This window comes from Perognathus longimembris, chromosome 19 (assembly GCF_023159225.1).
Source record: "Perognathus longimembris pacificus isolate PPM17 chromosome 19, ASM2315922v1, whole genome shotgun sequence".
NCBI lineage: Eukaryota > Metazoa > Chordata > Mammalia > Rodentia > Heteromyidae > Perognathus > Perognathus longimembris.
The window spans coordinates 21,901,786-21,918,073 of NC_063179.1; the positions used below are offsets into that span (position 1 = coordinate 21,901,786).

General features: G+C 37.0%; 1 protein-coding gene across 4 annotated transcripts in view; it reads right to left on the reverse strand.

Annotated features, from left to right (window-relative positions):
- The window catches only part of Lifr (LIF receptor subunit alpha), a 48,804-nt gene that overhangs the window by 7,081 nt on the left and 25,435 nt on the right, over positions 1–16,288 (reverse strand). For 2 of the 4 annotated variants that reach the window (XM_048368538.1, XM_048368536.1), the window contains exons 6-15: positions 14,462–14,636; positions 12,900–12,902; positions 11,989–12,243; positions 10,488–10,617; positions 9,832–10,001; positions 8,436–8,581; positions 6,731–6,890; positions 6,335–6,405; positions 5,033–5,246; positions 2,731–2,910 (exon numbers count right to left, since the gene is read on the reverse strand). In XM_048368538.1, coding sequence (XP_048224495.1) covers positions 2,731–2,910; positions 5,033–5,246; positions 6,335–6,405; positions 6,731–6,890; positions 8,436–8,581; positions 9,832–10,001; positions 10,488–10,617; positions 11,989–12,243; positions 12,900–12,902; positions 14,462–14,636 — 1,504 coding nt within the window. The remainder of the gene's footprint in view (positions 1–2,730; positions 2,911–5,032; positions 5,247–6,334; positions 6,406–6,730; positions 6,891–8,435; positions 8,582–9,831; positions 10,002–10,487; positions 10,618–11,988; positions 12,244–12,899; positions 12,903–14,461; positions 14,637–16,288) is intronic. The other 2 variants (XM_048368539.1, XM_048368537.1) reach the window with 1 other exon arrangement.

The following is a 16,288-nucleotide window of genomic DNA, read 5'->3' on the forward strand; positions in this document are numbered from 1 at the left end:
AGTCACCGTCATACCTTTATAGTAATCCCCTTTTCTTCCATTCATGGTGCAGGGAAGAAACGTTTTTCAAAGAAGCAGTATACTAAGAGCTCTACTTCAAACTTCAGTATAAAGGACCAGATATAAGAATCTATCCTATCCACTGTCACAAAGTATCCCTAGGTGAGATACTTCCACAAGACATATAAGGAAAGGATCTTAACTTGAAAGGCACCTTTTTGTTTGTGTGTCAGTCCTGGGGCTTGAACTCAAGGCCTGGATGCTGTCCTTGAGCTTCTTTTTACCCAAGGCTACTGCTCTACCACTTAATCCACAACTGAACTTCAGGGTTTTTTGTTTGTTTGTTTGTTTTAATTGGAGACGAGTCTCATGAACTTTCCTGCCTGGGCTGGCTTTGAACTGTGATCCTCATATCTCAGCCTACTGAGCCGCTAAGATTATAGGCTTGGGCCATCAGCACCCAGTTTAAAAATATTTCTTAAATATTTTCTTAGTATAGTGCACCTGGCATAAGCGAAAACCAGAAATGCATAAAACAAGTCTCTGACATAAAGTTGGCAGAGTGGTGGAAGACACATGAGCAATGTTAACAATTACGCACCATGCTACTTAGCAGATGCGGTGGGACCTTTCACTGGCCCAAAGGAATCCTAAATGAGAAAGTCACCACAGAGGTTCTTTCAAAAAGAGCACCAGAGGACAATCAGGACAGGCATGTTCTAGGAAGAAAATTCTGGAGGAGAAAATGGTACTTCACATGCAGAAACACAAGTACTCTAATGTTGGTTAATAACATTAGCACTCCAGGGCTGGGAATATGGCCTAGTGGCAATAGTGCTTGCCTCGCATACATGAAGTCCTGGGTTCGATTCCCCAGCACCACATATATAGAAAACGGCCAGAAGTGGCGCTGTGGCTCAAGTGGCAGAGTGCTAGCCTTGAGCAAAAAAAAAAAAAAAAAGAAGCCAGGGACAGTGCTCAGGCCCTGAGTCCAAGGCCCAGGACTGGCAAAAAAAAACATAATAATAATAACATTAGCACTCCAGTTCTGTGCCCACACAACACCAGTGGTCTCTAGGCACAGATGTGAGATGGCCAGCCTCTAAAAGAATCATACCACCAAAGGAGAAGGGAATTGGCTTGTCTCAATTTTAACTTCTTTTCTTGCACCATTTTCCCTTAAATGTTTGCTATGTGCTAGGGTAAGTGCATATCAAAGCTAGGGTAAGTGCATATCAAATATTCACAGAAAACCCAAGTAAGTTGTGTAATTTTTCTTCTTTGAAGAAAAAGCACGTTAGAGATTAGGATTTTATTTCACTAGTAAATCTGTATCTCACTTTGTTAAAACTATGTGTTATTTACAGGGCAGATATTCCACAAGGCGCTGACTCTTAAGTGAGCCTGCATGGGTGAAAGCATTAGGGGCATGTGCTAAGGCCATGAGAAAGAGAGGACCATGGAATGAGAGGATGGCTGAAAAGAAAGGAGCTCATGAGTGTTTGCTGTATGCCACACGCTGTTCCCAAACCTCAACAGAAAATAAAGGACAATTTCCCAGCCTCCTGAAACTCTGAACGGGACTCATCTTCATCATATGACCATGGAAACCAAAAACAAGTAGGAAAGGAAGAGAAGCAATTCAAGGCCTCCTGCTGTCCTGCATGCTTCACCAATACATGAGGGAGAGGCAGGAGCTGGGACAAGTCAGGAGGCATTGCTACCCATAGGCTATGGGGCTCCAGAAACTTCATGGGACAGGCACCTCACATGAATGTTCAAGCGAAGGAACAGGACAATGCATTAGGCTTTAATTCCAACAGATAGGCAGATGGAGCCCATGGATTACTAAGGGCTCCTTCTCATGCTTCACCTGCAACACTTGTAGGCTAACTAGCAGGTAGGCACTTGACTGCAAGCCCCTTCGTATGCCCACTCCCACACTGGGAGCCTTCCGTCTCCCATCAGGGAAGAGGAAAGTGGTGAGGGTGATATCTTCTCTGTGCACCATTATTCCCAGCTTCAGTAACTTGAGCCTTTGGCAAAAAAGGCATAGGACTGTGGGGAGGTTGTAGAGTTACTGTATGCTCCCCTTCTTTCAAGAGCTCTTCCTCTTTCATCTCTGACATCTCTTTTAAAACTACTTTCTCAATACTGCATTTGAGAGCTATGGCATTATTGTCTCATTCCATTATTTGCTATTCCAGTTGTTTTCAATTTTTCTTGACTACAGATAATGTGGTACAGAATATTCATAGGTGGAAATTCATGTTGTTCTCTGATTATTCTACAGAATGAATTCCTAGGTAATTCCCAAATCAAAAGATTTCAATCTTTTTACATATATATTGTTACAAATCACCATTAAATAGACTTACACACACTCCATTAATTGTTCTGTTGCACCCAATCACATTTGTGTGGCTTAAAAAATAGTTTTCAGGGCTGGGAATGTGGCTTAGTGGTAGAGTCCTTGCCTAGCATGCAGGAAGCCCTGGGTTCAATTCCTCAATACCACTTAAACAGAAAAGGCCAGAAGTGGTGGTGTGGCTCAAGTAGTAGAGTGCTAGCTTTTGCTTCAGCAAAAACTCAGGGGCAGTGCCCAGGCCCTGAGTTCAAGCCCCAGGACTGGCAAAAAATAAAAATAAAAAAAATGTATATATAAACACACACGTATGTATGTATATGTATTTTTTTAACAGGAATTCCGAGAAACACTAATCATCTTACCAGATTCTATTATCGTTTCAGTGCTGTTTGAAGGAACTTTTTTCCAGTCCATGAGGCAGTGCTCAGACCTTGAGGAGTTACACCATTTAATAACATAGTCGCAAGTCATGTTGGGGTCACGATGCCAGCTGAGAAGAATCTTCTTTCCAATTCCCACAACCTGCTCTACTTGGAGATCATCTTCAGTAAGAAAGAAGGATATTGCATTGGCAGCAAGATTCATAAAAATGGATAGGTGTTATAAAAATACTTTACTGTATACAAATTATAAAACATACTCAAAATACATAAAAGCTTAGCAAACATTGGAAGTGTTTCTCTGTTATTTTTATTGGAATGACTCTAGCACTTACCTGAATGCAGAAATTGACAAAGCAGGAGAAAAGCACCTAGGTCAGGTACTGAAGCGAGCACAGAGACCTGAGAGATGGGTTGGCAGGTGTGGAGCACTAGCATGGCTTCCACAGAGAGCCACAGAATACTATGGTACCTGGCAGGGGTGGGGGCAGGAAGGGAAGTATGGGGGTGTGGTTTTCCTATGCTGCCAGATCTGATGAAGATGAGGAATCTGGGCAGGGGCAGGGTGGTGGGGTCCAAAGATGAGTAGATACTGTCCACAGGAACAGGAAGAGTAATTTCTGACTGACTTATACTGAAGGGCTCAGTAAATAGCCAAGGAAAGGGTTTTTGAACATACTTGAAATAATAGAGCTGATCCTATTAAACAGAAGACGATCTGGCTTAGAATACGGAATTCTTTGGACCTAAGATAGCTCTGTGGCTGAATATAATTACAAACCAACAACATAAACCTGAACTGACGCTGCAGAGATGCGACTCAGGAAATCCTCTGGCAGCACAAGGATCCCGGGGCTCCATCAGGACTAGAGTATGGTTGGCTCTGTAAATCACTACCTTGTCAGGTACAAGTAGAACAGGTAGGGCTAGAGTTCTTGAGTTAAAGGACAACTGTTGCCTGTCCTTGTGAGGGCAAGGAGGACAAATGGCCTAAATAGTAGGTTATCTTAGGGGATCTTTTATCCCTTGGCCAGGTCCAAATTAATGGCCACCCGCCTACACATTCCCTGCATCTGCCACTCTAGTGCCTGGTGCCTCTCACTGCTATCTGGGCTCATGCGAGTGTCCTGTGCATTCCTCACCCCCTCTTCCTAATTACACTATGGCTGTTGCCTTGAACAGAACCAAGAACCAGCTCAGTAATAAGAAGTAAGAACCTGTTCTAAGTAAGAGCTGAGAAAACAAAGAGGATCTTAACGAGACCAGTTTTTGTTTACTTGTTTTTCTCTCTATAACAAATTGTGCTCACACTGGGCAGGACAGCAATGGATAAGGATGAGAAATGACTAGAAAGAGGAGTTAACTGTAAGAAGTGCAAGAGGCCTAAATTTAAATGCATGGCCTGACATGTCCAGCTATTCAGGATGAGGAAGGGAGTCAGTAGGCAGGAAGAGAGGTCAAGGCAGGTAGTAGGGGACTAAATATTACCAAAGGACATTAATTGTGTGCATGAAAATGCCATATTGAATGAACATTATACACTAATGTAAAAAAAAACAACTTTGTAGAAACTAAGAAGGAATGCAATTGTCACTGATAATCTGTATAATTTAAAGAATAGAACTAATAATTCTAAAATTTCACTGCCATTTTTTTCCCAATGCCTACATTAAATAGTTAATTTATACTTTGGGGAAGACTTTCTTATCAATAGAGTAATTTATTGAAAAAACCCTGCCAATTAAAACTAGTATTTTTTTTCTCCTTTGGTAATTTGCAAACCAGTCTACCTTCATAAAAACTTGGTATTGGGTCTTGGTATTGGGGAAGTTAATACTCCCAGTTAAAGTATTTCTTCTCAAGAGTACTGTCAACTATAACTTTCCAACATTATATAACAAACTGGTTCCATTATTTTATCTGTTAGTGGACATGTTTCACATCCATACTAAAACCTTCTACCTCTCAGTGAGTAATAAACGATTTACTTGCTATTCCATGTAATATAATATAAATTTCAGAAGGAAAATATTGTTTACATTCTGTAAAAACAAGAAATGTCAACAGTTTTTACATCAACTTCTTGTTTTTATATGTAGTAGGTTGTCTTTTTTTAATTTCAAAATTTCTTTTTAAATTTTTTAAATTATTTAAAAATACTTGTTGTACAAAGGAATTCCCACTCAACAAAGCAGTATACGAACATAATGCATCTTGCTCAATGTCAACCCTTTATATTTCTTTTTTTAATTAATGCATATTCAATGCTATATGAAGTACTCACCATTTGGGATTTCAATAGTAGCTATTTTAGAAGGTGGCGATGGGCCAGCAGAATTTTTTGCCACCACACTGATAATGCAGTCTGTTTTACCCAGTGGTAGCTCTGCTTTGTGTTGAGGATCAAGGACTTCGGAAAGGAATTGTGTTTCCTCATGGGATGAACAGGATACATTGTAAGAAAGTATTTTTCCATGAGCTTCATTAATGGGTAAAGGCTATGAAAAAGCAAAAGCAAATTCTATTAAAATTTTGCAAAATGTAAGTATGCGAGGTAAGGTCATTAAGTCTAAACTGGAAGCTTTGCCCACAATAATGAAGTAATATTAGAAAAGAGAATGTCAACAATGTGAAAATGTAAATTTAAAATTTACTGAAATGTGTGTAGATCAGGAAGAGATACTGAAGAAAATTCATCCTTGCCATTAAGTAGCAAGACTAAAAAAGAAATTTAAAATTCAGTAAGCACAAAAACCTATCATGTGGTTAGGAACATTGCTCTACTATGAACAAACAAAATGGAATAAATAATTATAACATTGTGCATTTTTTAAAAGCATGTATTGTCTTAAAGTTGTCTACCTTTTCAATACTCATTCAAATTGCTTAGATTTGTTGGGTTTTTTTTAAATCATGACCTTATGTTACTAAATGGTTTAATTTAATTCATCTTGGTGTGAACTCTGTCTTATGGAATAGAAAGAACTTCCTTGTTCTTATCAAACTACAGGATTCTATAACTTTTTTCACTCTTCTATATTATACATATAATCATGCTAATTCAATTAGTGGCTATACATTTCATGCAGCATTTTATCAGTATACTAGATGATTCCTTAAATCAATCAAATTGAAGTTGCTCACAATTTTTCTTAGTAATAAAACAATACTTTGACAAACATTTTTGTGTCACTTTTTTCTTTTTTCAGACTTTCAGAATATGGCACTGAGTAAGACTTGGTTCACTAATAGAAGAAGAATGCAAATAACACAGTTCTGGGGCTGGGTTTCTAATGAAAGTGAGGGAGGGAGAGGGACTCATGAGTCCCCCAAGAACTTTATCAGCATCCTAAAGTATTTTTACAACTGAGACAGAAGACCCTGATTACAATGACTGTGGTGAATTAAGAGTAAAGAGGAATGAGGAATTGGAAGTCAACAAGACAGGTAAGATTCTCAGCAGTATTATCAACTTGGCTAGCCTGGGAAGTCTTGGTTGGCAAAAATACTGTTTTTATGTTAAGCATAATGTATGTTGAGCATAATGAAGTTATTTAAATGTCCAAGAAAAAACTCAGATATTTACCTTCCAATAGATTACTAAATTTCTTCCATCAGAACTCCGCTCTCTCCATATATCTGGTCCCTTTGAAGGAACTAGGAACAAAATTTACACATCAGTATCTTAAAGAGGCATAATGTATGTCAGCAGACAATACCAATTAGTGAGATACCAGTGCTCAAAACTTTTCTCTAGGATATTTGTAATTTTCTAAAGAGGTTAAATGGTTTAATGGCTTTCATTTAGAAAATGAAGCAACAGAAAAGTTAAGCTCTTCACTTCCACCAATCTCAAGGCCCCATAAAGTATATTAAAATCACTCATAAGTTCATCTGAGATTGGATTTTGGGTGTCTTTTGGTCTAACATCTTCTGGTTTCCCCATTAATAATAATAAGCTATAAACACATATTTAACTTACTGGCTTCCTGAGTAATATGTTGTTTTTCATTGCTCCATTTGCTCCATTTCCAGAAAGTTTCAGAAGAACAACGAATTCGAAAAGTATATTTAGTATATGGATTTAATTTGTGCACATCAATGAGATAATCTGCATTGTCTACTCCTTTGATTGTGGCATTCTATTAAAAAAATATAAAGTATACAAAAATTGAAATAACATTAATCAAAAACAATCTCACACATTTCTATCTGTTAACTATTCTTGCATTTTGATCTCTCTTCCAAGTCATATGCACATATGCTATGTATATGTAAAGACATATTGGACCCCCCCCATTTCTGCCAGAAATCCTTCTGTATTTGTAAATGAAATCAACTAAATGTCCATGTGCATTTGCATTTGTAACACTAGAGTTTATTGACTATCATATTTTAATTCTTATATAAATGACAAGAAATTCTACTCTGCAATACCAATAAATATTTTTAATCCAAATCAGGAGTGGTTTTATGTAAGAGCAGCCATATAAATTATGCAGATTTGATAGTCAATGAATGCTTACTGATTATGCGATAAATTTGAACATAATTTAGTAATCTGTTTTGACCTTGAGGTTTAATTCTATTATTTAGATGTGCTATGGCAATCTTCTTGAAGGCAGGTGTCAGCATCCTTCATGCATCTTTTACTATGTCATTTAACACAGTATGGTACTAAAGATATGATAAGTAGTCCACAAATACTTAAACTAAACAAATAACATTAAAATGAAACAATCTTAAATAAATGTAAAGATTTGAGTGTCTCAGCAAAGCCTCTGAGGTTTTGTCTGCTTGGCCTGTTTAATGTATTTTTGGCAGTAGTAGGGTCCAAACATAGGGCCTACATGCTTATTCAAGTGGGTACACTTGAGCACTCTGGCCCTTTTTGTTTCAGTTAAAATAACTGAGAGGGTCTCTTGGTTTCTGGAACAAGGCTGGCTGAGACAGATCCTGTGGGCTTTTTACCTGTGGCTTCCCACACAGCTGTGCCACAAATAAATATCACTGGGCCCAGCTTGCTGGCTGACATGGCTCTCACTAACTTCCCTCACTGGCTGGCTTTGATCCCCAAGCCTCTGCTCTTGACCACCCAAGTAGCTGGGATAACAGGCCTGAGTCACCTTGTCCAGTCATTAACTGCTTACAAAGCAGTTCTTCAGATCACGCTTTATACTTTGGACTTATTTGCTAGACTAAGTAAATTCCCAAATGAATATTTATCTACAGTATTATTTTAGATTTATCATGTTATAAGTCAACATATATAGAGAGAATATACCACAAAGTCATGTTTTGACTTATAATTACCAATTATAAGTTGCTTCCACTGTCTCACTGCGTAATTAAAAAAAAATCATTGCTACTCTGGTGCCAATGAGTCCATTAGCTGGTGCTAAAAACTACTCTTCATTCACAAATTTATTGAGCAATAGCCACAAGCCAGGTACTAAGTAGTAGAGAACATCTTGGAACATCTGAACTTATGTTCTAAAGTCTCCATTATTACAACTGCCTTCAAATGCTTAATGTATGCTATATTGATGTCTTTTTTGATTCTTACTAAATCTTTGTAATTAATCATTTGTAAGCTTTACACATAAAATTTTAACCTAGTAATTTTTGAAAACTAAATGTTTTATTCAAAAAACACCCAAAAATACTCATAGAAAATTGTCACTTACCAATTCTTGTTTTGAATTAGCTTTGTTAATTTCAATTTGACATAAAAGATTAATCTGTACAAAATTGCCTAGTAAATGCCAAGAAAGTGTAACAGCTGTTGAATTAATGTCCTCAACTTTCAATGAAGTAGGAGTATGGGGAGAAACTGTAAATAGAATTAAAAGTTTAATTCCTTTAAACATGTATTTAAAGGTGAGAAGCAGTCTCATACTACAAACTTTTTTTTTTTTTACATCAAGGAGAACTAGACACCAATGGTTCATGCCTGTAATCCCAGCTACTGAGGAGGCTAGGCTGAGAATCATGATTCCAAGCTAACACAGGTAGGAAGTCTGTGAGACTCTGACCTCCAAATAAACACCAAAAAGCCAGAAGTACATCTGTGGCTCAAGTGGTAGACGGCCAGGCTTGAGCAAGAAAGCTCAGTAACAGTGCCAAGGCCCTGAGTTCAAGCTCTAAGATCAGCATGAAAAAAAAAAAAAAAGCCAAAGAGGTAGAATTTTTTTGGAGAACAAAAATATGAAACCACAACATCTTTTTGTCTTTCTTTTTTGGTACTGGGGATTGAACTTGCAAGGCAAGCTTCTTTGCCAATGAACTACATCCCAGCCCCATGTCAACATTTTTAAAGAATTTAAAGAATCAATCACAACGAAGCGTTCTTCATCTGGTGTTGCGAATATGAAGCATAGTAATATTACAGTATCTTTTAAGGAACTTCTACCATATGTGGAGAGTGACAAAGGAAAAAGTGAACATGAGAATCAGCAGGGGCCGGAGAACACTCGGTTCTCAACACATACATAGCACGATGTCCACTGCCACGAAAATTTCAATGTCATAGGTTGGGGAAGTCTTACAACCGATCTAGAACTAAATAAAGGTGGGCTTCAAAAGAAGAGTCAGACTAAAATTGGCAAAAAGGATGTAAGGAAAGTGTTTCAAGTTGGGGTGTTGGCAAGAAGGAAGGTAAAGAAAATTTACATTACATTACTGATTATGCTTATGACAATATGAGTGACAAGAGAGAATCATATGAATAAAGAAGAAATGGCAGAGGGCAGAGAATTGTTGGCACTATCACTGAACTACATTTTGATCCTATGAGAAATTAGGAATAAAGATGGCAGAAAGTTAATAATGGATAAAAGTGACAATATTACAAATAATGCAACAGGTTCATCTACAACTCAATTGCCAGGGTGCAGGATAAAAAAGCATTTGGTTTAAGTCCTTTATCTCCCAACTGCAAGTCTTAGAGAAAGTCTCTGTGTCATTCGTTGCTCAGTGTGTTGCTGAATCTGACATAGTTAATTCATCTGTGGAAGTATTTTTCATGATTTTTAAAGACACATCACCACTTCCAAAATTATTTTTAAGACACTAGCTGCTTACCTCTTTCTGTTATATTGACTAATTTTGTCGATTCTGATTTTCCCAGTGGATTTTGAGCTTTCAGAGTAAAATTGTAAATTTCTTGATTTGGAAGAACATGGAAGAATAACTGATAGCTTTCATTTGTAAATGGTTCAGCTCTTTTAAATGTAACGTATTTGCTCGAAAAGCTGTGGATTAAAAGAAAAAATTATTTTCAAGTTGTCCGATTATAGAAAAATTGGCAAATTTCTCCTCTTCTCTTCTCCCTCAAGCTCTCTCACTTCCCTCTTTCCGTCCCTCCCTCCTTCCTTTCTGTATTGGGAGACTGAACCCAGGGGCCTATCACCTGAGCTATTTACTCAGCACTCTAATAGTTAATCTTTGTAAAAGTTTGCATTTGTAATTAGATGTATTACGTACTCAGACAAGACAATGAACATAGAAAATAATTAGCCGTAAGACACCACTCACAACTGAAGTTTCAGTTGTCTAGCCTTTTTAAAGAAGAGACATAAAACTGAGTCTACATGTGGTTAAGCTTCAGTTTTAAAGATTATGTTATTCTATATTCAGCTGTGTATCTTGTAATAAGAACAAAACAGAGTATTTCCTTATGTCACTTAAAATGTCCTCAAAGTACTCGCCATCTGACATCCTTTCATGGTAACCATTACCTTTCAAATAAAATATAATTTGTATTTCGTGGGCCGACTAATCCTGTTGGTCTTCCTGGATTCCAAGTACATATAATCTCTTTTAAATCATGTGTCTCACAATTCAGTTTTTGTGGAATATCAGGTGGAACTAATATAAAAAAGAAAAAAATCATAATTACATGTAAAAATATGTATAATCACATGAATGAAAATGCAATACTACAAAATGTTAATGGTTTTGTCCAATTTCATTAAAATAATTTACCACTTATAATTTTATCTTTGAAAAATGTAAGAATTACCATTCTTTCCACAGAATTTTGGCAGGGTATACATTATATTAGAAATGATGGACTAAAATATACTGAAAAGTAACTGTGGGCTCATTTAGAAATTTCTGAGAGCAGGGCACCCGTGACTCACACCTGTAATCCTAGCTCCTCAGGAGACTAAGATCTGAGGATTGTGGTGCAAGCCAGCCTGTGCAAGAAAGGCCATGAGACTCTTATCTCAATAAACTAATCAGAAAAAGCCAGAAGTGGTGCTGTATCTCAAGAGGCTCAAGGGTAGTGCTCACGCCCAGAGTTCAAGCTCCATGACCAGCAAACTAAATAAAACAAAATTAAAAATTCCCAAGAGCAATTTGAGAAACCAATTTCAGTTTTCTTCTTAAAGTCCTATTGCAGTTTACTAAGCCTCTCAGAGATAACTATGTCAGTAAGTCTGAAAAATCTAAGGCAAAACTATTTATTATCCACATGATGTTTTTGAAATAAAGTACGAAACATACTAAAAATCATGTTACATGTCATGTTTGCGTAGAAAAAGAAAAAACAAACAAGTTTGGCTTTGTTTAGATAGAACTAGAAAAAGAAAAAAGATTGATTTTTTTAAATTATAGAAATTATTTGTGTAATCATGTTTAACCAGTCATGTGTGCATATGGACATGGGCTCGTGCGTGTGCATGCACTGATTCTAAAACCCTTTCCAATGATGAGTTAACAAGATATTCATAATGGAAAGGAAGCAACAGTCTTGATCCCTAATTCTCATGAAAAGTTTCTAGAGAAATGCTACTGTTGCCTTGAGTTAACAAATACTGACCCTATCCTTCAAATGTTACAAATGAAGGTACAATTACTAAGTTAAAAGGTTTATTCTAGCAATATGACAGATGAGAACATGACCTGAAATAACAGAAATCTTCACTGGAGGATCACTTCAGGATATCCCTTTATAAGCATTCTCACTATCACTGATTCATCTTGGACTCTAGGGTCAATCATGAGAAATAGTGGAAATCACCTCTGAAAATTCCACTACTAAAGAAAACATAATTTTGTAAACTTTGTAATCTACCTTTCACCTGAAATCCAAGAATGCATTACAGATTAAATTTTTTAATTTCTCACTTGTATCAATAAACAAATAGAAACAAAAACATCCTGCAGAATAAAAAATAGGCTGATAAGAGCTAAACAAGTTAAAAGAGGCTCTCTTTAAGGTTATATACTTACATCCTGCAAAAATAACTGTTCCACACACGTCATCTTCTGTTGTGAAGATCACATTTGTTCCACTATTTTCTGAGACGGAAATATTACGGACCTTGATTGCAACATTTTCCCCATCAAGAGGGATTAAGGGGCAAAAGGTACTGCCAATCTGTGCGACCTGCACTTTGGTTTGACTCACACAACAAAAAGTTATGTCTGAACCTGCTAGTACCACTTTGTCTTGAGGATAAGCCTTCAGATAAGGAAGAGGAGACCCTGGGGGGGGGGGGGGAGAAATCATAAATATTTAGAAACCATTTTATGTTAAATAGTCTCCAGAGTAAGACTTTTTTCCAAAAGGTAATTTAAAAAATAGACCAGTTTATGCAAAACATACTGTTATGTGTTTGTGAAATATTGACCCAAATATAAAGTATGTTTTATAAGTCACATATTTATATAAGATACATGTTCAAAATAAAGTAAAAATGATGTGTGGTGTTATGTAAGTGTGTAGGATAGAAGTGGATCACAGGCCAAAGTCTAAAGTCATACATTAATGTTTAAGGAATCTAAAGGTTCACTGGTGCATGGTGACATACACCTGTAATGACAGCTTCCAGAACGGAAGATTTTGAGTTTGAGGCTACTCTGAGCTACATACAGGAATCTTGTCTCAAAGAACCAAAAAGAACTCTTAAGGTTCAAATCAGTGGGTTTGTACACATATGTAAAAACATACAGCAAATAAATCTCCAATTAAATAATTCCCCATTTTAAAATCCCTTAGAAATTATTATCTGCATTTAGGGTCAATGTTTTATTTTCCATCAGCCTAAATGCCTACTCAAATATTCTACATGCTCAAAAGCAATCTGTCTTTAATCTCAACTCTACAAGCTAAAGCCATAACTTCCCACCCCACAACCAACAATCTTTTATTTTTTTAGTTGTTATTGCATGTGAATTTTTTCATTTCCTTATTGCTAAAATTATGTACAGAGGGGTCACAGCTTCATGCATAAGGCATTCCTCCCCCGTATCCCTCGTAAACCTTTTAAATTACCTCTGTTCTCCTTTTTACCCCTCATTCCCTGCAGCCATCTGTACTAATCCCATCATTCCACAGAATGGCTCACTGACCCCATGCTCAATCTACTGATCACTCCTCAGTGATCTTTAACTTCCACAGCTGACCAAAGTATTCCTTCTAGGACATCTTCCTTCCTTGGGTTCCCTAACACTATTTCCTGGGCTACTCTTTTTGTTTTGTTTTGTTTGCCAGTCCTGGGGCTTGAACTCAAGGCCTGAGCACTGTCCCTGGCTTCTTTTTGCTCAAGGCTAGCACTCTGCCACTTGAGCCACAGCACCACTTCTGGCCATTTTCTATTTATGTGGTGCTGAGGAATTGAATCCAGGGCTTCATGTATACAAGGCGAGCACTTTACCACTAGGCTATATTCCCAGCCGTCCCGGGCTACTCTTAGTGCTTGGGTCTGTGGCTTGCTTCAGTCATACCCTTAGACACACGAGCATTTAAAAGATATGTCCTTTGTCCCCATTTCCTTTCCCTAAGTTATTTTAACTTTCATAATTTAAGCATTTCACACCATATATCTATATTAATGATTCCCAAATAGGCACCATACCTGGATGCCAAACTGTCATTTCCAACTCCCTGTGGGGCCTACCACCCTGCTACTAAAGGTCATGCTAAAATGAAATTTCCCTCCCCACCAACCTTGTCATTCATGTCTTGTTTCAGTGAAGAAGTACTCCAGTCACCAGGCTACCTAAACTAACAGGCACTGTTGGCTCTGTTTCTCACAGTCACAAATTCTCATTCTGCCTCTTCAGGTTTTCACAACTTTTCCCTTTTTCATTTCCAAACCCAAGTTCCCAGACTGCACTTATATTGTCTTTTGTTCAACTGCAACACATTCTCCTTATTTATTTACTTGCTTCTAGTCCATCCTTGCTATGATCCATTTTATTATACTATTTATCATCCGTTGTGATTCCTCACCATTTCAGGATAGCATTTTATTGTTGGCAATGTTCCTGAGCCTCCTCAACCTACCAATATTCTACCTGTACCTAAGTTTTGTTTAATGCACTGATGATTTCTGGAGTGCTTGCAGAAATCCATTTTCTCTGCAAAAACTAAACAGCATGCAGAGATCTGTGACAAACTGGGGAATAGACCAACACACATATATTTCTGCCAATATACAATGTTATTTATTTTTTAGGTGATTTTTCTGGTGATTTTCAAACCTAGATGCTTATCTAATCACTCAGGAAGTTCTTTGTAATTATAGATTTCTAGAGCCTATCAAACTTCTTTAATCCAAACTCATGGGTTGGCAAGCTTAGAAACTTCCCAGGAACTCTCATGTAGCCACTGGGATTGGGAGAACTGACAGTATAAACTACACTTCACCCTGGTAATGTAACTCATTCTAAACAAAAACGTCTTTAAATAATAGCTTACAAGGGATCTCCTTCATTTGGCTCCAGTTACTCCACTCTTTATGACCAGAAAAATAAAGGGAATCGAAGTAACACCTAATTGACACGTAATGCGTGGCACACTCCAAAGGCAGGTCTGAAGCCCAACTCCACCGATGAACTGTATCCTGACCATTCACAGTCATGTTGTATGTCTCCTAAAAATAAACACAAAGTTCCATTTTTAAGTAGTGGTTTTATTCTTCTTTCCTTTGGATAGAAAAATCCATAAAAGACTGAATATAATCACTAATCAAGAAAAAAGTTCAATGTTTTGTAAAACTATTTCAATTCTTTAAAAAGGAAAGGGCACAGTAACAATTATCATTGTGAATTATGTTCATTTCTCAGTATTAGGCTTTATTACTGTACAAGATGATAACAATCATCTAAACACTCAATATAATACCTCAGAGAAAATATACCACTGCCTAAATGATCTCCATTTTCTCATGGAGAAAAAATATTAGGACAGAAGTAGCATTTCAACAAAAATTGTTTCAGATTACATTTAATTCCACTACCACCTATGCGTGAATTTTAACATAGGCATTCTATATTTCGTTCTATATTTTTGTTTAAAAAGAAAATAGTTAAGCTGAATTTAAATAGTACTATAGAATAGTAATCTCAACTGTGAGAAATTTCAAGATGTATTAAAGCTGTGAGTTCCAGCTAAAGGAAATAGATGAAACAAATGTCTTTCTTTTACTTTTGTAATACTTCAAAACAAGACAAAACAGATTATTTGTTTTAAAGCCAGAGTTGTATAAGAAAAAAAAGAAAAATGGCAGAAAAAATTAAAGTATTGTTCCATTTTAAAATTAAAAAGGTTTAAAAAATTTTAAGTACTGTTTACAAATGTAAAAATACATTACTGGCCAGGCATAAGTTGATCCTAACTACTTGGGATTTCAATTCAGAGCCAGCTGAGGTAGACAAATCCTCAAGTCTTATCTCCAACTAATCAGCAAAACCAGAACTGGAGGTGTGGCTCAGGTGGTAGAGTGCCATTTGTGAAGGAAAAGAGACAAGCAAGATCTAGAAGCACTGAGTTCTATCCTAGTATACATAGTATAGACATACACATACACACACACAATTTACATACACACATGGGTGTATACATATATTTCTATACATAGTGTGTGTGCATGTATGTTCTTTATCTTACAGTACTGCTACATGTATATACATGCAAATTCAATAGAGTGCTGTAAGATGAAGTTTATGTAAAGTTTCTCAGACAACAGAGCAAAAGGCAAAACAAGAAAGATATTTAGACTAGGGCTGGGAATGTGGTAAGAGTGCTTGCCTAGCATGCATAAAGTCCTGGGTTCAATTCTACAGCCCCACATAAACAGAAAAGGCCAGAAGTGGTGCTGTAGCTAAAGTGGTAGAGTGCAACTGGCAAACAAAACAAAACAAAAAACCAATTAGATCAGTTTGAAAAGTCCAATTTCCTTCTTTCTTTTTATTTTTTCTGCCAGTCCTGGGGCTTTGACTCAGGGCCTGAGCACTGTCCCTGGCTTCATTTTGCTCAAGGCTAGCACTCTGCCACTTGAGCCACATCTTCACTTCTGGCCATTTTCTATATATGTGGTGCTGGGGAATGGAACCCAGGGCTTCATGTTTATGAGGCAAGCACTCTTGCCTCTAGGGCATATTCCCAGCCCTGAAAGATCCAATTTCTAAAGAACAAAAACTCTAAGGAAAAAAAACAACATAATAGAGAAGATAAAAATCAAAGAAATAGGGGATTTAGCTCAGCGGAAGAGTGCCTGCTTGGTGAGTGCAAGGCCTCGAGTTT